The sequence below is a fragment of the Mobula birostris genome, chromosome 19 (genome assembly GCF_030028105.1).
Source record: "Mobula birostris isolate sMobBir1 chromosome 19, sMobBir1.hap1, whole genome shotgun sequence".
NCBI classification, from domain to species: Eukaryota; Metazoa; Chordata; class Chondrichthyes; order Myliobatiformes; family Myliobatidae; genus Mobula; species Mobula birostris.
Window position 1 is genome coordinate 9,454,030 of NC_092388.1, and position 24,866 is coordinate 9,478,895.

The window sequence follows — 24,866 nt, forward strand, 5'->3', positions numbered from 1 at the left end:
CAAGTATTTCACATCCTTACTGAGTTCCTCATCTATTTCAAATAAAGCTGAACACCTTACAAAATAAGTAGGCAAAAGAGTTTTTGTATGATATGTTGAGTTATCATAATGAAACATTAAATGTTTATTCCTCTCCATGGATGCTGCCTGACTTGCTGAGTTCCTCCAGCATTTTGTGTGTGTTGCTCTGAATTTCCGGCATCTGCAGAATCTCTTGTGTGTGTCTATGATGTGTTGTACAGGTTACCCACTGTAATTAGTGGGAAATTACTGCAACTTTATGTTCATATACTGAACTCCATAAAAATTCCTGCATTACATGGCATTCCAGAAGTGAACAACAGAACGCCGATTAAAATTTCCAGACTTTCCTTGGGCAGAATTCTGCTGGTTAGGGCGCCACGGTAGTGTAGCGGTTAGCGCGATGCTATTACAACTCGGAGCGTTCAGAGTTCGAAGGTCATTTCTGTAAGGAGTTTGTTCATTCTTCCTGTAGGCACGCAGTTTCCTCCGGGTGCTCCGATTTCCTCCCACAGTCCAAAGTCGTACTGGTTAGAAGGTTAATAGATCATTGCAAATTGTTCTGTGATTGGGCTACGGTTAAATACGTGGGTTAGTCTATTCTGCGCTGTATCGCTAAATAAATAAATTGATTAAACGGCCATATTCCTGATTTTTTTTTACCTTTCTACTCACTCCGAGTTTCGGGGATTGTGTTGATTGTCCATCACATCAACAATAACAGGAGACCCGTGCACGAGAGTTTTTAAAGTGGAAAACCCAACTCACTCTCTTGACCTCAGAGGACCGGGTCCAGTGGTACGGGTACGAGTAATCATCCTTGATTGCAGCGGATGACCATGACTTCTGTAGCTCGTCATACCCTTCCCCCTCCATGAAGTGTTGCAGAACCGCCTTCCTGGCTGTTGGATGTGTTACTGTAGATCTCATCCGCACAGTCTGCCAGAGCTGACTTCACATGCTAGAACAGGCATATCTCTAGCTGACCGGGGTATGAGACCCGACGGTTGAAGCGGTGTCCTGGGGTATGGCTGCTATCGCACAAACAGCTACTTGGAGCCACAGCGGAGGGCTGTGTGATTGGTGGGGCCAAAGCTGAGTCAGCGGCCCCAGTATGGACATAACAAGCCCCATTCACCAGAGGCGCTACCCCTCCCTGGACACGACCTACACCCCATACATCAATGATCATTACTAGACAAAACTAGGCGTAATATTCAACATTTAGGACAGAACTACCATCCAGGTTTTGCACATCTTATGGATCCAATTAGCACACATGGGAAACATTTTCAAGTAGGAATTTCCTTTGTCTCTCAGGGAAGCTAGTCATCCTGTGAGCTGATTCTGCGGGGTGCCCGGGGCCAAATATCTGAGAATTGGTTGAGGACCACAGTTACTATTAACCATAAAATTCTCTTCCTTCCTGCAAAGGTAACGAGGATTAGACGATCTTCCCTCTAAAGTAGTAAATTGTCTAAAACGAATCTCTGAACTAGTTTGAACTTCAACTGTTTTAGGAAGGTGCATGAATTTCTTTTGATTTTGTTTTTGGTCAAACTGTTTAAAACATGCGGCATAGTAACGTAATGGCGGCAATGTGGCGCAGCGGTTATCGCATTACTGTACCTCAGATTACCAATGAGGGTTAAATTCCCGCCACTGTCTCTGTGAAACATTTTACGTTCTCCCTGTAACCATGTAGAGTCCATATTTTAAAAAAAACGTACAGATTAAGGTTAGTAAACGACACTTGCGGGTTTCCTTTCATTCTAAAATACACCCTTTCAATCCTTTCTTTCTAAACAGCAACCTTTCTTTAAGAGTGATTAATGTTTGTGTTTGAGTCAGTTGTACTTTTTGACCACCCAGATTGAATTGAGGCAAACGGGTGACTGGTTTTGGATATTTAGGAGGCCAGGTAAGATTTTCCTCAGCCGACTGCTGCCAGCTACGGAACAAGAAGGGTTAATGTCTCTGGCTCTGGACTGCTGGTACATATAACTCCACCCTCTGAGGGAGTCAAACCCCTCTCGCCGTGTTTTGCTGGCAATACTACTACTCCCTCTGAGAGGGGCGAGCTTGTCTGGACAGACAAACTAACGGTAAGTTTTCATTTAATGCACCCTGCTTCCCTGAGCGGCTCGACTGGGAAACAATAGCTTTCCTTGCCGGAGAAAGAAACACAAATAGTTTCGTGCTTGCTTTGTGCTGACTCCTCAATATCCCGTTTTCCCCTCACCTGTTTTCATTTAAGTCATTCTTGCCATTACTTGGCCATTTTCAACTTCCAGCTCTTTATCTCTGCTGCATCATACTGTGCTGGCTAACGAATAACTGAAATGGAAGAGGCTACCCGACTTATGAATGATATTGCTGTTTTGTCAACCATCACATTTTACATCTGTGAATATTTCATTCTAATGACTCATTTACTTTCAATATTCTGCATATGTTGTCAATATTATTTATTACTTTTTTATTATTGTTTTTGTATTTCCACATTTTGTCCTCTTTTGCACATTGGTTGTTCGTCCGTCTTTGTGTGTAGTTTTTTCCCCCCATTAATTCTATTGTGTTTCTTTGCATCTACTGTGAATGCCTGTAAGAAAATGAATCTCAAGGTGGTATATGGTGACATATACGTACTCTGATAATAAATTTACTGTGAATTTTGAACTTTTTGGTGCATTACTTCCAACAGTGTCAACACGCCTGAGCCCACATTCACCAAGATTAAAAAATACTTCCCTCGTTTTTGATGCAGTTATATTATTCTGTATAATCTCTAAAGTATTTTCACTCAAATGCTGACAACTCACCTCTGAAGAAAGCTGAGCAGATTGTCTTTGCCTCAGTTTAAACCAAATCTTCCATTTAACTGGACATTTGTTCCTATTGTGATGGCATTTTTGTGTGTGATCTCTCATTTAAAACGGGGATTGCTCTTTTGTTAGCGGTCTGTCTTCCTCGTGAAGTTTGCTGCTGAAGTTGGTTTACGCCCCTGATGGATTTCAGTTTCTAACTACGAACGTGCTGCACCTAACTTTTGAAGTGCATTAAACTGTTAGGGAGAATGCAATTCATGAGAGAACAAATTGTGTTTGCTTTGTATTTCTGCTTCCAGATTATTCAAAACCAGAATTTTGGGCATTGCCCACTCTCCCTCTATAATCCAAATCTCTGTTAACTTTCACCAGTCTCCCATTATTCCCGTGTTCATTTGTACCAGCTCTGGCCTCAGTTTGAAGACCCTCGTTCTTGTTCTAAATCCTGCCGTGATCCCACAGCTAACTCTGGAACCTTTGACAACTCTCCAAGATATCTGCACTTGTTATATCACCTTCATTTTAAATCGCTTCTCCGTTAGTGGCCCTGCCTACAATTTTTCCCATACTCTGGGATTCCCTCCTTAAAGCATCGCCCTCTCTATCACATTTTTTACCTTTTAAACTTTTACTTGTATCTTGCCTCTTTGACCATATTTTTAGTCTGCGTTGCGTAATCACACGAGGATCTGCAAATACTTTTGATCTTGAGGAATACAAAATGCTGGATGGAGGAAATTGGCACCTCGGTCAGCATCGCCGGAAGCCCACGCTTTAGGCTGAGAAGTCTCTCCATAGATGCTGCCTGGCCTGCTGATTTCCTTCAACACTGTGTGTGCGTGTTGCTTTTTATGTTGTGTGGTGTCAAACCTTTGCCTGTTGTCACTCCTGGTAATTGCCGCTTTAAATACGCGAAACTGTTAACAAGTTATTGTGGTTTCCTGTACTTCAATAATAAAGACACATTTTTTTTAAATTCCGGAGATGCCAGAGAGAGGGGATTATGCGTACAAGAACGTGCACGTGTATGTGCATTTGCTTAAGCGCGTACTTGATCTTGCCCCTGCAAAACCAATAACGCAAAGGACGTATTTCTGTATGTTTCGATGTACAGTACATGTGATAAATCTGAATCCGATATGATCTCTAATTGAAAAGGACATGATGAACTCGTCAGATAAACTGGCTGAGAAATATATTTAAGGCTCACGTCAAAACTATCTTTGAGTAGCTAAGTGGACTGTCTCTTTAAAATTCCTCGCAAGTTGCCGGAGTTCTTGCCTTTTTGTATCTCCGCCCCCAAGAGTCAATCTGTTTGCAGCCGTTAACCCTTGAGTGAAGCAGGCATGATCTTACAATGCCCAGCACTGCAATAACACAGGCAAAAATTTCTTAAAATATTAACAAGTTTTCAAATGTACTGATTTGATCTTTGCTAAGTTCCTGCACGGAATGGCCTTGGTTGGCACAAGATTCCAACTGCGATTTCTGTGAATTTTCACTTTAACAATTACCAAAGAAAATCTTAAAATTCAAATCACAGCTCACGAGTACACAATCATTTTAAATATTTAATTCTGTTTGTTGTATGAGACGAGTTGTGTTCGGCATATTATGCAATCTATAATGTGTAAAATAGCTGCACAAATACCTTTTTTTCCCCCCTTTATAGGAGGGCTGGATTGGGAACTACCATTTCGCGGTTTTACTATTTCCTTAAGTTCCTAGTTCGGCAGACCTTATCTATCCCATTCTCAGTAAAGGCAGTGACTAGCTCAGCCAAGCCGATCACAACAGAAATGCAAGCAAGGTTCAAGATTGTGTAATGTCATTTCCTATACACAGGCGAAAAAGAACACGAAATAATTGTTACTCCGGATCCGATGCAGCACCAGAAAAAAACATAGGAGAAAGAACACAATAATAACACACAATAAATATAAATACATAGGATAGCTTGTATACCTAGATACTAGCGTCCATAAAGTGATGCTAAGCACGGGAGTGTCTGTGCATAAGGTGACTGACAGGAAATAAATCGTGTGCTGGGTTAGTGGGCGGAGGTGTTGACTTGCCTTGCTTCTTGGAGTCTGGCCGTCCTGGCGTGGATGCTGTGTAGCCTCCTCGCTGAAGGAAATGGGACAAACATTCCATGAGCAGCGTGTGTGGGATCCTTCGTGATGTTACTGGCCCCTCTTCCGATGGAGCTTACAGATGGAGATCTTCATAATCAGACACCATTACATGAAGTAAACGTTCTTGGAGATTTTTATTGCGGCGTAAAATGTATAATCAGTTCAAATGGGATTTGGGCTGGAATTTCCAGTGTAAGTTTGAAAAGCAGGTAAATCCATACTAATGGATACCATAGACACACGAAATTCTGTAGATGCTGGAAATCCAAAGCAAACACACACACACACACACACACACACACACACACACACACACACACACACACAATGCTGGAGGAACTCAGCAGGTCAGGCAGCATCTCTGGCTTCTCCCCACAGCCATTCACGAAAGTGATTCCAGGATTGAATGGTTTGTCATATGAAGAGCGTTTGATGGCTCTGGGCCTGTACTCACTGGAATTCAGAAGAATGAGGGGTGACCTCATTGAAACCTATCGAATGGTGAGATAGAGTGGATGTGGAGAGAATGTTTCCTGTGGTGAGAGATGTTAAGACCAGAGGACACAGCCTCAGAATAGAGGGCGTCCTTTTAGAACGGAGATGAGGAATTTCTTTAGCCAGAGAGTGACGAATTTGTGGAATTCGTTGCCACAGGCAGCTGTGGAGGCTGTCTTTATTTACGAGGGGTGATTGATAAGTTCGTGGTGGCCTAAGGCAGAAGGAGTCAATTTTAGAAAACCTACCACATTTATTTTTCAACATAGTCCCCTCCTACATTTACACACTTAGTCCAGCGGTCGTGGAGCATACGGATCTTGGACCTCCAGAAAGTGGCCACAGCAGGGGTGATTGATAAGTTCGTGGCCTACGGTAGAAGGAGATGAGTTATTAACTTCAAACTTTCTGCATAATCATTCAAAGGGTTGAACTGTATGTGCATATAACGATAGCCGTATAACTCATCGCCTTCTCTCAGGCCATGTAACGAGAGCTGTATATAACTCATCGCCTCCTTTCAGGCCACGAACTTATCAATCACCCATCTGTGGACACTTTCTGGAGGTCCAAGATCTGTATGCTCTACGTCCGCTGGACTAAGTGTGTAAATGTAGGAGGAGACTATGTTGAAAAATAAATGTGCTAGGTTTTCTAAAATTGACTCCTCCTACCTTAGGCCACGAACTTATCAATCACCCCTCGTGTATTTAAGGTGGAGGTTGATAGATTCTTGCTTGTTCAGGGCATGAGGGGATACAGGGGGAAGGCAGAAGATGGGGTCTAAGATGAAAATTGGATCAGCCACGACGAAATGGCGGAGTAAACGCCATGGGCCAAATGGCCTAATTCTGTTCCTATAGTATGGTCTTGTAGATCCTTTCCAACATTGATGAAGAGTCTTGGCCCGAAACGTCGACTGTTTATTCCTCTCAATAGCTGCCTGATCTGCCGAGTTCCACCAGCACTTAAAGATACAATTTATGCTTATTATTTGATGAAACATTGTTAATATGTGGAAGATTCTCCTTAATCATATTTTAGCATTATATTGTACAGAAACATAGAAAACCTACAGCACAATACAGGCCCTTCGGCCCACAATGCTGTGCCGAACATGTCCTTACCTTAGAAATTACCTCGGGTCATAAGTTAACTATTCGTTTTACTGGCTTGCATTTCGATCAGTAATGTGCATATTCAATTTGATGTTAAAATTGACGGCCATCCGCATTTGTCCTATCTGTTACAACGTACAACAGTGATAATACAACCTTCATAATCTTTCTTGATCTTTAATTAGAGACTCCTAAAGAGCATTAACTTTGATTGCAATGATGCATTATTGAGGGGAAATGTCTTCACTATTTTCAAACGGACGAGTTAAGGTTTTAAAGAAAACATATATGTGAATGAGAATCACACGTGTCTTGCTCTAACTGAAGCACGCTATTGTGTGTTCGCAGATTCCTTGAAGCTACCGGCAGTGAAAGTGTCCTGGATAATACGTCTCAATATTACACCACTCCCACTCCCTGCTCGACCTCTGCATAAACACATCTGCGTTTTTGGCTGAAGTCTCTTGAGGGAAATGCGGGGAAGTACAAATTTCCGGCTGTTTTCCTGGCATATATTTATGCTTTTTCTAAATCGGTCCCTATCCAAAGTTCCTTGTTTGCGTCTTGGCGCTTTCGGCACTGTGAGCCACCGATAGGGTCACGGTTTTACTGCTGTTCTTAGTAGGGGGCGTTAGGGCAGCGATCGTTGCTGACGTTGGCCTACTCTTCACTGCCAGGGGAATTTTAATTGCATTTCCAAATGAAATCTGCGAAAGAAGTTAACCGGGAGATTTCATTCTCGGGCATGTATTTAGAAAAGCATTGATCCGAAGGGCCGTGTTGTTCATATCACCATCGTCCGTTCTCCGTCTCCGCCGAAAGGTTCACGTCAGGCAAAACCCTTGCATGGAAGACGGAATGCAAAAGATAATAATATCCAAAGCCGCTGACCACTGGAATGGAAAATTTACGGATGGTCTGGCTGATGTTTCTTTCTTTGATCGGTTCCGCCAACTCTTTTTGTCCTGAACAATGTGACTGTCAACATCGCCATGTGCTCTGCGCAAACCGAGGTCTCCGGGCTGTCCCGGAAGCGCGGCAAAATGTCGTGGATGTCCTTACTTACAGCCTCGGGGGCAACTTCATCAGCAACATCTCCGACGTGGATTTCACTAGCTTTAGCAAGTTGCTTCGATTGGACTTGCAATACAATAAGATTGAACACATTCACCCGAAAACTTTTGAGAAACTTTCGAGGCTGGAGGAGCTGTACTTGGGTAACAACATCATCTCAAACATACCTGCCAATGTTTTCAATTATCTCCGGCGATTGAGGCTTCTAAATATGAATAACAATAGATTAACGAAACTGAATCACAACGTGTTTGCACGCCTAGAAAACTTAGTTAAATTAAGACTAGATGGGAACTCTTTAGAGGTTTTGCAAGATGCGATTTTCAAACACTTGGTTAATCTCCATTACCTGCAGTTGGAGTCCAACAAGATCCATGCTGTTAGTGGGAGTACCTTTATAAATTTAAGGAACCTTGTATATTTAAACCTCGCCAAGAATAACCAGACTTCATTACAGAACAGTGCCATGTTTACACACCTGACATCACTGGCAACTTTAGTCCTAGATGAAAATAATATCAAATATGTTGGAAACCGGGTTTTTGAAACGCTACAGAAACTCTCTAGTCTCTCCCTCAGCAAGAACAAGATTTCTTACCTCGGTTCTGAAGTCTTTGGAGGCCTCCATGGGTTGAAGGAACTGTTTATTGATGGTAACCTACTGAGGGAAATCCCAAGTAAGCTGCTGGACCCTCTAGTAAAGTTAGAACAATTAGATCTCAGTGACAACCAGATCACCACTATCCATCCATTGGCGTTTAAACACCTGACGGTTCTCAAAGTACTGAAGCTGAAAAGCAATCGTTTGACCTACTTACCTGGAGAAACTTTTGCGTTTACCAACTCTATATACAGCCTTGATCTAAGCAACAATAATTGGACGTGTAACTGCCGGCTGACAGGCTTAAAGCGGTGGATGAACCTAGCTCATGCTCAGGGCAGGCTGCTCACCATGTTTGTCCTGTGCAATAACCCCCTCAGTTTGAAGGGAAAGTATCTGGATTACTTGACGGACTCTGAGATGTGTTATCCTCGTAAGGCGCAGTCGCTGTTAAATTCTTCCAAAGGCTCTATGGTCGATGGAGCCCTGAGTGTGGACCAAGTCAACATTCAGTCAGACCAAGAACGTATCTTGGATGAAGACAACTTGCACACTGTTGGGAATACAGGCCTGCAGCAGAAGCCATCACCTCAACCTATTACAGTCACTAGCCCGCCTAAAGACAAGCATCTCGTTCTAGAGCCAAGGCCAACCAAACCAGTTACAGTCAGCGCAATTCAACGGGAATCCCCAGTATCTCTAACCACAGCTCGGGATTCCTTGGATGTTTTGACTCCTTACACCACTTTCCCAATATCCTCGAAATCCGAGCGGTATTATCTCCTGAAGGCCAAGGATAAAGTGGTGCAGAAACCATTGATAACCGATCCCTGTGAGTTCAATAAGCTCTACATTGCCAACCTGACGGTGGGCGAGGTGAGCTCATCCACCGCTACCATCCGGTGGAAGGTGGCCCACCCGGGTTTCCGGAACGCCGTGCATTTCCGTGTGCTCTTCGACAGGTTCGGCCAGCCGGTGACATTCCACCGCTTCATATACGTCAAGGACAAGTCGGAGTGGGTCACCTTGAGGGAGCTGCGGGAGGAGACGCCTTATATTGTGTGCCTGGAAAGTGTCATTGCTGACCGGGTGTGCCAGATAGCATCCCGTGACCATTGCCTCGGTGTCCTTACGTTGCCTCTAAAGCGAGGTCCCCTGGATGTGCAGCACTTCATTTTGATTCTGTCGGGCATCAATGCTTTCCTAGTTTTTCTGGGACTACTCATCTGGACGTCGAAGGTGCTGAGGAAGCTACGGAGGAAAAGAACCCCAGTCAGTGTGCGGCGGATGTACTCCACGCGCCGTCCCCTGCGCTCCATGGGCTCCGGGGTCTCGGCAGGAGACTGTACAGGCTTCCAGACCAACAGATCACGATCAGTCATGTATCAACTCAACGAGGCAGATCTGATGGACTTCCAGTCTGACCGACTCATGGACATTAATTTAAGGAGGGAAGATATTGGGCAACGATATGGTGATTAGAGCGCATCAATAAGAAAGCCGTTGCTCAAGGCTGTTCAGCACGTCATTCTCTGTAACTTTTGCCACCTTTGTCTCTACGTCCATCTTTACAGAGATCAGTGACTGGAGTTCTAATCCCTCCACTGTCTCTGGGGAGTTTGTACATTCAACCCATGACCCCGTGGGTTTCCTCTGAGTGCTCCAATTTCCTGCCACATTCCAAAGGCATACGGCTTTGGGTTAGTAAGTTGCGAGCAGGCTATATTGGCACTGGGAACAAGGTGACACTTGCGGGCTGCCCTAGCACATCTTCAGACTGTTTGTTGTTGAATGCAAGCAGTGCATTTCACCGTATGTCTCGATGTTTCAACGTACATGTGACAAATAAAATTAAAAATTAAGATTACTTTATTGGGATCCTACCACTAAGCACACCTTCTCTTTTCTTCCTCCCCCCACGCCCCCCCCACTTTCCACTCTGTGATTCCCTTGATCACTGATTTCCTTGCCACTCCTCTGATCTCCCTCCTGACACTTGTCCCTTCAGACATTGCAAGTGCTACGCCAGTCCCTACATCTCCCTCTTTGCCACCGTTCAGAACCCCAAGCAGTCCTTTCAGGTGAGGCGAGTCTGTGGGGGTTAACTATTGAATCCTGTGCTCCCGGTGCAGCCTCCTCTACATCCGTGAGACTCTCAGATCAGAGGACTGCTTTGTCAAGCTCCTTCGCTCTGCCTGGTGGCTGGTCATATCAGTTTGGCTTCCCATTTCCCATTCTGACATGTCCGTCCATGGCCTTCTTGCTGCCAGGATGAGGCCAAGCTCAGGTTGGAGGTGTAACACCTCATATTCCATCTGAGTAGCTCCAACTTGATGCCGTGACCTTCAACTTCTGACAATTTCTCCCCTCCCCCCACTCTGTTTCCATTCTGGTTACCTTCTTGCCCCTTCTCATCTGCTTATTACCTCCCTCTGATGTCCCTCCTTTCCTTTTTTCCATGGTTCTTTCCTTGGTTTTTCAGCCTTTTCCCTCTTCTATTACCTCCCAGCTTCCCACTTTATCCCTGTCCCTCACCCACCCACCTTTACCTGTCTCACCCATCACCTGCTAGTTCATACTCCGTTCCGCACCCCCACCTTACTGTGGCTTCTGCGTTCTTTCTGCCCTGTCCTGATGAAGGGTCTCAGCTCAATACGTTGACTCTTTATCCCCCTCCGTAGATGCTGCCTGACCTGTTGAATTCTGCCAGCATTCTGCTTGTGATGTTTCATTATTAATTTGACTTGTTAATTCTGATTGACAAAATGTTATCTTATCTGCAGAGTGCTGTTGGGAATTGCCCACAGCTTATGTCCAGCTAACCTATGGTTTCAGTCTTTAGGGTCGAGATCAAATCTGTCTATCAAAATGTAATAATATTGCTTGACAATGTCTGCTACATTTGGGTAAGGATGAAGAAAGAATTTGCCTCAATGTTTTTTTTCCCAGTGACTTCAGTACATGCAGACACTTCAAAGCCAATGTGAATTGTAAATGTTTATGGTTTGCATGTAAGGCAAATAGCAGATAATTTATGCATAAAGACAGATTAAGTAACCAGTTTATTTGTTTTCTTATTGTTGATTGAGGGACTAATGTTGGGCTGGACAGCAAAATGACACTACTTCTTTGATAAGGAATGTATGATATAGTCCAGATGTGGGTCAATGGGATAGGTTGGGTGAGTCTAGAACTAAAGGTTATAGGTTAAGGCTGAAAGGGGAATTTGAAGGGAGCTCTTCGCTCAGATGGTGGTGTGAGTGTGCAATATTGTCAGTGTAAGTGGTGGATACAGGTCCAGTTTCAACATTTAAGAGAAGTTTGGATCCATGTATGGATAGAAGTATGGAGGACTATGGTCCAAGTGCAGGTCAATGGGACTAGTTAGAACAACAGTCCAACACGGACAAGATGAGCCGAAGGGCCTGTTTCTGTGCTATAGTGCTCCATGATTCTCAGATACTTTTCCATTCATCTGAACAGATAGATGAAGCCATCATGTAATACCCCAACTATATGGTGGCGTTTCAGATAAAGCGGAGCTTCCCCCATGTGTACTGCACTGTGTTTGTAAATTCCTCTACTCAAGTATTTCAATTGGAGGTTTAAACTTCCAAATCATCTGACTCAGAGGAAAAAAGATGTAAAAAAAAAGCTGACAAATCTGGCTCAGTTACCACAAGATAACCATGCTAATTTTGCCTTGTGTCAAATCTTAAACTATGTGTCTCTCACTTTATTCAGTGTTCCTGGGATTACTCACTTTTCTACATGGTGGAATAAAGGGCACTTCAAAGCAACATGCAGTATTTATCATTTCAGAGTCCCTTGGAGAGCAATGCACTGCTATTTCAAAATAGTAACGACTGTCCCATAATGTGTATTTTTTTTTGTGATTGGCTAGAACATTTGGTAAAGTAAAAGTTATAATCTCTTCGAAGTAGAGCCGGTGGATTTGCTCTATTGAACATTTCACCTGGTAGAAGCTGAGTGATTGGTATTGTAAGACACTAAGGTATATTACAATTAATGTCTCTATTGAAAATTCCTGCATAGTACTTGTGTATCTATTTTTGATGCATCTGGTCTCCTGATGATTTCTTAATTAACTATCATATTTCAACACAGTGATAAGAACGAAAAATAATTTTCTGTCGCTTAATATATAAAATGCCGGAGGAACTCAGCAAATAGAGAGGCACCTTAAAAAAAAGGCAATTAAGACTGAACAGTCAACGTTTTGGGCTGATACCCTTCATTAGGATTCCTGCTGAAGGGTCTCGGACCAAAATATTGAGTGTTTACTGCCTCCATGGATGCTGCTTGGCTTGCTGAGTTTCTCCAGCATTTTGTGTGTGTCGCTCAACATTTCCAGCACCTGCAGAATCTCGTGTATTTATGATTTTCTGTTGTTCGCTGACATGGAGCTAAACTATTGTCTTCTGTTTCATATTTTCTTTACTGAGTTGTACCTAGGCTGATCCACTTTGAATTCTTTTGAAGGATAGCCAGTGGAAGCCATTCCTTTGCAGAGTCAGGAAGTTTAAATAGGTTCACTTTAGCTCAGAATGCAATTGTACAATGGAGAAGACGGCCATTTGCTCCATCAAAAGTCATAGTCATAGAAAAATTCAGCACAGAAACAGGCTCTTCTTTGGACTCAGTAGCCATGCATTACATAGTTCTGTGTCATGGACTGAAAACTAATGTACCAGATGCAGCATTAGGATGTTTGTTTGTATAAACGGTTTATTTGCCATTGTCAGTCAGTGTCACCTTTACCTTCAGAAGGATGTTTTCTCACTGTTCACTCAGAAATTCAGGGGTAGATCAGAAATTGCAAGCTATTAGACAGATTAGTGAAAACCGTTGTAAATTTACCTAATTATAAATGGTATTTCAGCAATGTATGCATAGAGTCAAAGCCCATCTAATCTGAACTGAGTATTAACTTGCCTAGTCCCATCAATCTGACCTGGACCATAGCCCTCCTAACCATGTACTTATCCAAACTTCCCATAAATGTTGCAGGAAACAGTCGAATCTGCATCCACTGCTACCACTGCCTGCTCATTCCACACTCCGACCACCCCCTCAGTGATGAAGTTACCCCTTAAATATTTCTCCTTGCATCCTTAACCTAGTTCTAGTCTCACCCACCCTCAAAGGAAAAAAAGTTGCTTGCATTTACTCTATCTATACCCTTCAAAATTTTATATGCCTCTATCAAATCTCCCTTCATGCTCCTATGCTCCAGGGAATAAAATCCAAACCTATTCAAACTTTCCCTAAACACACGCCCCAGCAACATCCTTGTAATTTGGTTTTGCTACATTCAATGTTCTCCGTAGAAGGAGGCAGAAGATGAATGATTTTCTTTCTTTTTTTAAAAAAAAACTTTTTTGCTGATAATCACTAAGAACGTTGTTTTGAATCATTCCATTTCATTAAATTTCATTAGCATGTGGGCAACTTGCTGAAGATCCATAATTGAATTAGTTAGCAAACGTCAGTAGGATTCTGTTTATCAGTTCATTTAGCAGAATTTCAAAAACTCCACTGAGTTTCAAAGCAGTTGCTTAGAGTAAACCACTAAAGAAATGTAATTTCTCTAATTGGCATTGATAATTTTTAATTATTTTCAAATCCGCTTCAAATCAGCTCACATTGAAAGCATCAAAGAGGGCAAGGGAGATGAACCTAAATAACTTTCAGTACTGAAAGTGAATTTTGGGCAAAATAATTCAGTCTAGTCATGTTAGAGACAATTAATTAAACAATCAGGGAAATACAGCGATCAAACTAATAATGTTTTTATCTTTTTAGATGTCTAATAACATTCTTTTTAAGATTTTAAAAGACTGCTAACTAAAATACAGATATTTTCAGTAACTCATTTCTGTGATAATTAGTCTGAAGTTTGTTCTAATGTGGCATTTGCTACATTTGAGAATCTGAGACATTGACTCATAGAATTTTAAATATATCCTACATTTATGGAAATTTTCATGCTTGTTCAGTACTATGCTTCCTTCCTAGTAGACACTTACCTGCACTGTATATCCCCCGAGTTCGCCAACCCTCCAGTTAATGCCTTGTGAAATCCTTGCTCCAGGTTGCTCGATCATTGGTGATTGTCCTGTCAGGTACCACGTCCCAAACTCTGGAGTATTTTTGCTAAAATTCACTGCCTCTCCATCTGCTGCTCTTCAAGATTATTCCTAATATCGATCTAATACTTTTTTCATTTGTATTTAGTTTTTCCTCCATGAGCACCTTGGGCAATGACGCAGATAGATAAATGCATATTCTTGTAGACATGCGGATTGGTTTTACTGTTATCCAAACTGTTACCTTTTGTTCATCTACTTGGATCTGCAGATAATCCCTGCAGTTGGAAATGTGCTCTTTTCATATGCTTGCATTTTAAAAATCAAATACAATAACAACTAATTGGAGCTTTTCTTATCCAGTTAATCTTTTCAGGAAATTTCATCAAGTATGTACTCTTTATGGTATATCTTAAGTGTTTTGAAATGTGTACTTTTCCAACTGGAACATCTGTTAAATATTAGTCAAAGGATGCAAGAGACATGAGAACAAAACTCCTAACTGTCTATCAACTCAACTCAAACAGGAAGAGTTTGAATCAAACAAATAATCAGTTTTCAGGAAATAAATGAGTAACATCAGAAACCTTGATTTATGGATACATCTACATCCTTTGCTGATGATAAACATAAACAGCTGGAAGTATGGGCAGGTTTCAGCCAATTAGAATAAAACTTTTTTTAAAAAATCTTTTTATTGAATAAGTATACAAAAAGGTAAGCCATATAGGCACTAATACACTGTTAGAATATAATAAAATTACAGAAGATATTAATACAAAAAAAATGATACAAACAATGTAATTTAAACATAACGTACCAAGGTAACATAATAGTATACTAATTTTTATATATATATCAATAGAGAAAAGGAAAACAAAAAACCCCAAAAAAAACCCACCGTGCAACTAACTAAAAGCAAAGCAAAGCAATGGGCTAACTTGAAACCAAACAGAGTTAAAAAAACTTAAAATCACGTCCTCAATCCCGACCTCCATTAAAAACAGTAAAACAAAACAAGAAGGGTATATATTACATTAAATGAAAATATTGAATAAAAGATCTCCAGGTCTGTTCAAATTTAAATGAGGAGTCATAAAGATTGCTTCTAATTTTCTCCAAATTCAAGCATAATATCGTCTGAGAAAACCAAAAAAAGGTAGTTGGAGCATTAAGCTCTTTCCAATGTTGTAAGATACATCTTTTCGCCATTAAAGTAAGAAATGCAATCATTCTACGGGCTGAAGGAGAAAGATTACTGGAAATTTTAGGTAGTCCAAAGATAGCAGTAATAGGGTGAGGAGAGATATCTATATTCAATACCTTTGAGATAATATTAAAAATGTCTCTCCAAAAAGTTTCCAGAGTAGGGCAAGACCAAAACATATGAGTTAAAGAGGCTATCTGCCCCGGACATCTATCACAAAAAGGATTAATATGAGAATAAAAGCGAGCTAATTTATCTTTGGACATATGTGCTCTATGAACAAATTTAAATTGAATTAGGGAATGTTTAGCACAAATAGAGGAAGTATTGACTAATTGTAAAATCTGCCCCCAGTCATCCACGGAAATGATAAACCCCAATTCCTGTTCCCAATCTACCCTAATCTTATCAAATGGAGCTTTCCTAAGTTTCATAATAATATTATAAATCATAGCCGATGCATCTTTCTGACATGGATTAAGGTTAATTATAGTATCTAAAATGTATGTAGGAGGAAGCATTGGAAAGGAAGAAAGTATAGTACTTAGGAAATTTCTAACTTGTAGATATCTAAAAAAATGTATTCTTGATAAATTATATTTATTAGATAATTGTTCAAAAGACATAAGGGAACCATCTAAAAATAAATCCAAAAACCATGAAATACCCTTAGTCTTCCAAATTTGAAAAGCACGATCCGTAAAAGAGGGAGGAAAAAATATGTTACCTAAAATAGGAATCGCTAACCCAAATTGATTAAGATCAAAAAATTTTCTGAATTGAAACCAAATACGTAAGGTATATTTAACTATCGGGTTAGACACCTGTTTAAGGCGTTTCAAATCAAAAGGAAGAGAGGAACCTAAAATAGAGCCAAGTGTATAACCCTGAACAGATTGTAATTCCAATGCTACCCATTTAGGAATGGATAGTATATCCTGGTCAAGTAACCAAAATTTCATATGTCGAATATTAATTGCCCAATAATAAAATCTAAAGTTAGGTAATGCTAAGCCTCCATCTCTCTTAGCTTTCTGTAAAATAAAACTTTAGAAGTAAATAATGGAAAAATATTTCTGTAAAGCTGCATCACTTGCCAAGGCTGGTCATCAAACTGTCCACATCACTGAGAACTCCAAGCCCCAGCTACCCTCTCAGATGAATTCACCCATCATTTAAACATCAGAAATGGGGTTAATAACACTGGCATAATTTATTGGCTGCAGTACAGTGAAATACATAATAAATTACAATAAATCAATTTTAAAAAATAAGCAGTGCAAAAAGAGAGGAAGAAAAAGTAGTAAGGTAGAGTTCAATGTTTTAGGAACAGCTTCTTTCCCTCTGTCATCAGATTTCTAAACAGACAATGAGCGGTTCATTGCCTATTCAGAAATCTGATGGCAGAGGGGGAAAAAGCTGTTCCTAAAATCATTGAGAGTGCGTGTCTGCAGGTTCTTGTACCTTCTCCTTGATAGTAGTAATGAGCAGAGGGCATATCCTGGGTAATGGGGATCCTTGAGGATGGATGTCCCCTTTTTTGAGGCATGGCCCTTTGAAAACATCCTGAATGCTGGAGAGGCTAGTGACCGTGATGGAGCTGGATGAGTTTGCAGCCCCCTGCAGTTTCTTCTGATCCTGTGCAGTGGTCTTTCCATAGCAGATGGTGTTGCAATCAGTTAGAATGCTCTCATAGTACATATTGTATGTAGAAATTTGCTAGAGTCTTTAGTGACACAACAAATCTCCCCAAACTCCTAAATCCTCCTTTAGTCTGATTCTAAACTGTAGCCACTCACTGGATGAATAGTTATTCACTGAGCTGTTAATCCTTACGGGTTTAACTAATTCACCAAAATTTAAGAGAACAAGTTTGGCTATAAATGTCAGAAAAAGAAATGAGTCATGGATTGGACTTAAACCATTTGGAAGAGTTTTTTGTATAAATGCTTTAGTTCTGATGTGTTTTGTGAAAGAAGTTTGGGTTGCTGCGTGATTCAACGGAGTCCTCAGATTCTTCCCTTTTGTTTAACAATGTTTACTCTCCATTTCGTAAACTGACCCCTCAGTGCTACCTAATCACTCCAGCTTGCTGATTTACCGGATTTTTTTTTGTTTGAGGATTGGAGCTCACCCAGTGATTGTGGGGAATAGTGGATGGAAATAAAGGCCAGGTGTGGATCAGAGAGAATGGTGGTTTTAAAACACACACAAAATGGAGGAACTCAGCAGGTCACGCAGCATCAGCGGAAATGAATAAACAGTCGACACTTTGGGCCAAGGCCCTTTCAGGACCCGTGAAGGGCCTCTGCCTGAAATGTCAACTGCTTATTCCTCTCCATAGATTCTGCTGAGTTGTTGTAGCATTTTGTGTGTTACTCTGGACTTCCAGCATCTGCAGAATTTCTTGTATTACTGGATATGGAAGGATGAAATAAATAAGTAAATAAATAATACAGAGAACGAGTTGTGGAGACCTTGAAAAGTGAGCCTGTAGGTTGTGGAATCAGTTTGGTGATGTGGAGAGTAAAGTTATCTATGCCAGCTCAGGAGCCTGATGTTTGTAGGATAATAACTGTTCCTGAACCTGGTGGTGTGGGACCTAAGGCTTCTGTACCTCCTGCCTGATGATAGCAGGGAGAAGAGAGCTTGGCCTGGATGGTGAGGGTCCTTGATGATGGATGCTATCATTAGGACCACCCATTTCCAGCTCTGATCTTGCCTCATTTCAGATATAGTTGAATCCTTTATCCACACCTTCATAACCTTCGGGCTAAACTATTCCAACTCTCTCCAGCCTAGCCGTATTCATTCTGTTCTCTGTAAGCATGAACACATCCAGGACACGTGCAGGTTTAACTTGTATGAAGTCTCATTTACTCTGTGCTTGCTGCTCTCTTTTGGCTCTCTGTTAAACATTACTAAAATTTCATCAAATCCTTCTATTGCCTCACCCTGTAAATCTCTCGCCAATTTTTGTTTACTGTCTATCTCTCCATGTTATATGAATTCCTCCAGTTTTGGTCAGAGAGTCATAAAATCAGAAAGAATTGCAGAGCAGAAACGGGTCCTCCAGCCCATCTAGCCCATGCCAACTTTCTCTTCTGCCTAGTCCCATCTACCTCCACACGGACAATACTCCTCCTGTCCATGTAGCTATACAAATGAACCCGCATCTGCCATTTCCACTGGAAGCTCAGTCCACATTTACACCCGTCTCTGAGTGAAGAAGTTCCTGTTCAGATTCTCCTTGAGTAAGGATTTTTGAATTCACTGATGATGTGACGATTTTGTATTTTCTTTCTGGCAACTGCCGAGTATGGTTACCTAAGTAATGAAGTCAGTGGCAACTTTGGTTTGTGTGAAATTGCCTTGCTACTGGATAGCAGCTTTGACTTCAGCAATCTGATTTTTCCTGACTTGGGTTTTGTATTAGTTTTAGTTATAAGTACCAGTTATTTTAAAGATTTCTTTTAAATACATAAATTATTCAGGTGAAAATAGCATTGTGACACAGGATGCCTGGAATCAAAAATTGTATGTACAATTAATAAAATACTTTTCATACTTGGTTTTGTTATTGTTCTTCACTTTCCAAAATAAACAATATCTTTATTTTATTTAGAGATACAGCACGGTAACAGGCCCTTCCAGTTCAATGAGCTCTCACCACCCAAATACACTTAAGTAGCCAGCTAAAGTTCTAACCTATAAGCCTTTGAGATGTGAAAGGAAAGCAGAGTCTTGGGAGGAAACCCTTGTGGGCTTGGGGAGAACGTACAAACTCCAAACAGATTGCAGTGGAAATTGAACCTGGGTCACTGGCACCGTAAAGCAATTGTGTTAACAGCTACATCTCAGCTTACCGACTTGCTGTAACATTTTGGTATGTTTGAATCAGTAAATAACCACCGCCAAAATCACATCTTGACTTAGTTGTAACTAAAGAGGGACCAGTGGGTGGGGGGTGTTGGTGGTGAACCTCTGGAAATGCAGAATGCCATGAATGTTGAAAGATGTTTGGGTGAGGATATTCCCTTCATCAAGAATTTGTGACTAAACTAAAACTGAGCCATACAAGAGCTATAACTGGGGAAAAATTTAAGAGTAACACACAAAAAGCTGGAGAAACTCAGCAGATCAGGCAGCATCTCTGGAAAGGAATAAAGAATTGACATTTCAGTCCTGGACCCTTCATCAGAAGCAAGAAAGCTGGCTTCTTCCCCCTTCATTTCTAGTCTTCATGATGAGTCTGTCTGAAATGTCAACTGTTTATTCCATAGGTATCGCCTGACCTGCTGAGCTCCTCTGGCATTTTGTGTGTGTTACCTTGAACTTGCAGCATCAGCAGACTCTCTTGTGTTTGATTTACTGAGAAATACAGTATATAAGTTCTTATTCGCACAGCAAACCTTCATGAGAAAGAGTCCAAGACAATTTTTACTCTCCTGATGCAATTTTTTTTAATAAGTATTCAACACACATTTAACATTAAATAATTAACTGCAGTTTCAATTACTATGCTTCCCTACTTAACTTGAATATAATCAGGTAGATTTGCATAATTACATATTTATAATGGTAACACATCCCATCTAGCAGAACCTCTTTGAATATTCAATACTGGTGTCTGTTCCAACAACCAGACACCCAAAATATACCTCTTTGTAACAGTGAGGAATGGCTCCATGAATAAGCATCTAACTAGAAGGTGCAGTGATTTAAAAACAGACCTGTCCTGAACTGGAACTTTTTCAATGTGCCAGTAACAGCAACATTTGTCTATTAACTTCCCCTATGTCCAATGTAAATCTATTATCATAGTATGCCATGTCACCATATACAACACTGTGATTCATTTTCTTGTGGGTATTCACAGAAGAAAGAAATGCAATAGAGTCAATGAAAAACTACACACAAACACTGATGAGTAACGGATGTGTAAAGGAAGATGCAGTGCTGTTGTACTGTACCAATTTAAAAAACCACAAATAATAATACTGAGAACATGAGTTGTAGAGTCCTTGAGAGTGAGTCCATAGGCTGTGGAATCCGTTCAGTATTGAGGTGAGTAAACTTGTCCACACTGGTTCCAGAGCCTGAAGGTTGAAGAGTAATGACTAGTTTCAGTAAGACATAATCTCATTGTTAAATTGTGTACAGGTTTTATTTCTTGACTGATTATAACAATTATAAGAAGTTTAAAGGTTAACGGATGAATTTGGAATAAAATGTGCGTAAATTCCTAAAGACCGGCATGTAAACAGCATTATAAACAGTGGTTTAAAGTGTTTACAGTGCAGTGACTGGGTAATAGATAGAGGGGGTGGGGTGGCTAACGAGAATGGTTGATCAGATTAACTGTCTGGGGGAAGAAACAAAGTCCATTTTTGGTATAAAATAATCAAAGTGATCATAGTGTTGCTCAGCTAGTTATTAAGGTTTTGCCGGTTGGTTTAATAACCAGATGATTGAAGTGAAGTAACTGTTCTTGAATCCGATAGTGAAGGACTTCAGGCTTCTGTACCTCCTGCCCAATGGTAGCTGTGAGAAGATGGCATAGCCTGGATGGTGGGTATTTTTTGATGACAGTTATTGTCACCTTGAGGCAGTGCCTCCTCTAGAAACAACCAGCGGTGGAGAACGCTGTACCCATGCCTATCATGAACTACTCCCTACAACTTCCTATGATTCTGTATTGCCCAACCAGACCATGATGTAACCAGTTAGGATATGTTCGACAGTACATCTGTGGAAGTTTGTTACTTGGTGACAAGCCAAACCTTCTTAACTTTCCATGAAAGCAAAGACACGGATGTGCCTTTGTTATGATTCTATCCGTGTGCTGGGCCCAGAACCGATCATTCAATATGTAAACGCCCAGGAACTTAAAGCTGCCAATACTCTCCACCCCCAACCCTCCAACGTAGGCTCTGCATGTCCCCCCCCCCCCCTTCCCCTTCCTGAAGTCAACAATTGGTTTTGCAGATGTTGTGTGAGAGGTTGCTACAACACCATTGAGTCAGGGCATATTATCCTGCTCCAGTAAGCAGACTCACCGCCACCAGTGATTCATCCAACAACAGGGGAGGGGGTTGATTTAGTGGCAACAGGCCTATTGGTTTTAAGGAATGTAATAGGATAATGCTGAAAGCATTGGCCATAAGACAAAGGAAGCACAGGTTTCCAGCAGATGGGCAGTTATTAATATTATAATACTGAATTAAATGATACTACACTTCTAGCAAGAAACCAGACTCAAAGGAAAAGGATTTTAGTGTTATAAGACATAGGAGAAGAATTCAGCCATTCAGCCCATTGTGTCTGCATTATGGCTGACCTACAAATGTTCGTATTTTTCCTCTGAACTCCAGACTTCTCTCCGTGACCTTGCACGCCCTGACTAATCAAGAACCAATTTGCTTTAAATCTGTCTTAAATACACCTAATGACTTGGTTTCCACAGCTGCCTGTGGTACCAGATTCACCAACCTCTGGCTAAAGAAATTCCTCCTTATCTCTGCAGGAGGAGAGATAGCAGCACGCCGCGTGTGCACAGCCCTCCAGTGAAAAATGATATCGTATCCGTTAAATAGGGGCCGTGGACAATTCTGATCTGATGGAGACAGACGTGAAAGCACAGAGGAACATCTGGAGAAATTTCTGAAACGCCAGTTCGCTGCTGTTGTTACTGCGTGATCTGGAATCTTCCGGAGGGAAGGCCTCAAAATCCCTGGCTTTGCCTGCTGTTGGCAACCGAGATTGAGGTCGAATCGTTCGGATAGAGATGGCGCTCAGTACCCGGTGTTGGAGAGCTGATCAGAGGCTCGAAGTTTTTCGGATGACTCAGAGTCGGACTGTGATCGGGCATGGCAGGGAGAGTTCTTCTTCCTTCTCCCGTCTGCGTGAGATGTGGGACATTTGAGAGACTTTGAACTTTTTACTGTGCTCATGGACTTCTTCATCAAGTTATGGTATTGTTGCACTGTTGTAAATATATGTTATAATTATGTGGTTTTGTTAGTTTTTTCAGTCTTGATCTGTCCTGTGTTTTGTGATATCACACCGGAGAAAATATTGTATCATTTCTTAAGGCATGCATTACTAAATGACAATAAAAGAGGACTGTGTGTCTTCATATTCTAAACTTCTAAATGGTCGTTCCTCTATTCTGAGGCTGTGCCCTCTGGTCCTAGACTCCTGCTCTATAGGAAACATCTTGGTAAAAGGAATGAAAGTGTAGACTATTTTCTAAATGACTCATAACCAGATTTGATCGAGGTACTTCAGTGCAGAACTGGCTCTGTACGCTGTGGCCTGCAATCTGACTGTCTCAGTGGCTATGGCTGCTGGACTGTTTCAGAGGCTCTGAGGTTTGATGTTTCATGTTCGGTGTGTTATTTGCTCACTTTTTTTCTGTTTGCATGATTTGTTATTTTTTGGCGTGAGTTGGGTGTTTGATGGTCTTTGTTTAAAGAGGTGCTATGCTGTTTCTTTGTTTCAAGCTGCAGTTGCCTGCAGGAAGATGAATCTCAGGGTCCTATACTGTATACATACTTTGATAATAAATGTACTGTGAAACTTTGAAAGTATCCAGTTTATGAATTAATGATTCTTCGCCCAAACAATGGATTGTGGCGATGTCACAAGCAGTCACAAGGAGTGGAAGTTTTTTTGCTTTGACATTGTGCAGAGTTTGCAAGCAGTGGATTTTTTTTTACATATCTCTTTCCGTGCTTTAGGACTCTTAAGGTCCCAGAGGAAGTCACCATAACAAGTACTTAATTCATCTTTAAAAACCATGGAATTTATAATTTTTCTTGGTTAATGATTTCTGCAATTACCAGTCTAGACTGAGTTCATCATCGCTATTGAGTCAGTTAATCTGATCTGGGTTGTGTTCAATTGTGAAGCTTCTGAAGCCAAATAGACAACTAATGATTAGAAAAACATGCAGCATCTGCAGAATCTCTTGTGTATCTGCTTATTCGAATACTTTTGTTTTGAATGAGCTATCAAGGGGATCCTGCCTCTGTGAAATTTTCTTACTAGCACGGTCAGTACTGTTGAAGATCTGAATTGTTCAAGTTTATTGTCATTCAACCATACAGATGTGTACAGCTAAATGAAACAATGTTCCTTTGGGACCAAGGTGCAAAACACAGTGTGTATACAAGTAACATAAAGCGCATTATATGACATGTAGCTAAATTTACAAAGTATTATGAAAGTGGCATTGTCATAAATAATGTGTACAGGGTGGTAGGGTGTTCAGAAGTTTCACAACTTGGGGGAAGAAGGTACATGAAGAATTGTATCAATAATAGTGTTGGCTTCAGCATTTCTTGTATGCTTATTCACATTTGAGTTCTAGAGTAGGAAGGAGATCACAATTGCCTAAAATCTCAAGCCTGATTCTTTGGACCTTTAATATTGCAATTATGAAAATCATTTTCTGTGAACACTATATAAGAACATAAAACGGTGCATCACAGTAACAGGCTTTTCAGCCCATGGTGTTGTACAGACCTATGTAAACCTACTCCATGATCAATCTAACCCTTCCTCCTACACTGTCCGTATTCCTTGTTGGCAACAGGTTTTCAGAGATGATTTCCAGAATACATGGAATTTGTTCAGCATTCCCCTGCTGTCCCTCATCTTCCTTTTACACCCTCTCTGTAGTCAGTTCCTTCATAACATCGAACTATTTTGCAAGTATCATTACTGCTACAGCAGCACACAATTTGCACGCTGCTAACCCGACAAGCAGCAAATTGCAGTTGAACACAGAAGAGTAAAACCATCAAATTTATCCCTCACATAAACTGTCCTCTACTCAAATTCCAAACCTTCCTCCCTCCCTAAATATGATATTACACTATACCTTTAAAGGGCATGTGGCCAAGTGGTTAAGGCGTTCGTCTAGTGATCTGAAGGTCGCTGGTTCAAGCCTCAGCTGTGGCAGTGTGTTTGTGTCCTTGAGCAAGGCACTTAACCACACATTGCTCTAGTGTCTGTGCGAGGAGTGGCACCCCACACAGACTTCCAATCTGTGCCTTGTAAGGCATGAAAATGCCCGACACAGGCCTCTCATGGCCTGAGTCGACGTTCCCTCCCCTCCCTTTAAAGGGCATCAGCACCGTCATTATGTGTCATGTTATACAATGTAGGTGACCATGATCTTTCCATGACCATGATTGTTTTGGTAAATTGTTCTATGGAAGTGGTTTGACATTGCCTTCTTCTGGGCAGTGTCTTTAGAAGACGGGTGACC

At 41.1% G+C, this 24,866-nt stretch overlaps 1 protein-coding gene across 3 annotated transcripts; it reads left to right on the forward strand.

The window, feature by feature from the left end:
- The first annotated feature begins 1,380 nt into the window (after nt 1–1,380).
- tril (TLR4 interactor with leucine-rich repeats) lies at nt 1,381–23,065 on the forward strand. Of its 3 annotated transcripts, none has more exons than XM_072283197.1 (3): nt 1,381–1,455; nt 1,894–2,126; nt 6,946–19,121. In XM_072283197.1, exon 3 carries the CDS (start codon nt 7,496–7,498, stop codon nt 9,752–9,754), a length of 2,259 nt encoding a protein of 752 aa, XP_072139298.1. In that variant the 5' UTR covers nt 1,381–1,455; nt 1,894–2,126; nt 6,946–7,495; the 3' UTR covers nt 9,755–19,121. The 3 variants fall into 3 exon arrangements, 1 of the variants encoding a protein (XP_072139298.1); XR_011889715.1 differs by lacking the exons at nt 1,381–1,455; nt 6,946–19,121 and adding exons at nt 21,094–21,160; nt 22,116–23,065 and having other exon boundaries at nt 1,916–2,126; XR_011889714.1 differs by lacking the exons at nt 1,381–1,455; nt 6,946–19,121 and adding an exon at nt 22,116–23,065 and having other exon boundaries at nt 1,916–2,126.
- The last annotated feature ends 1,801 nt before the right edge of the window (nt 23,066–24,866 follow it).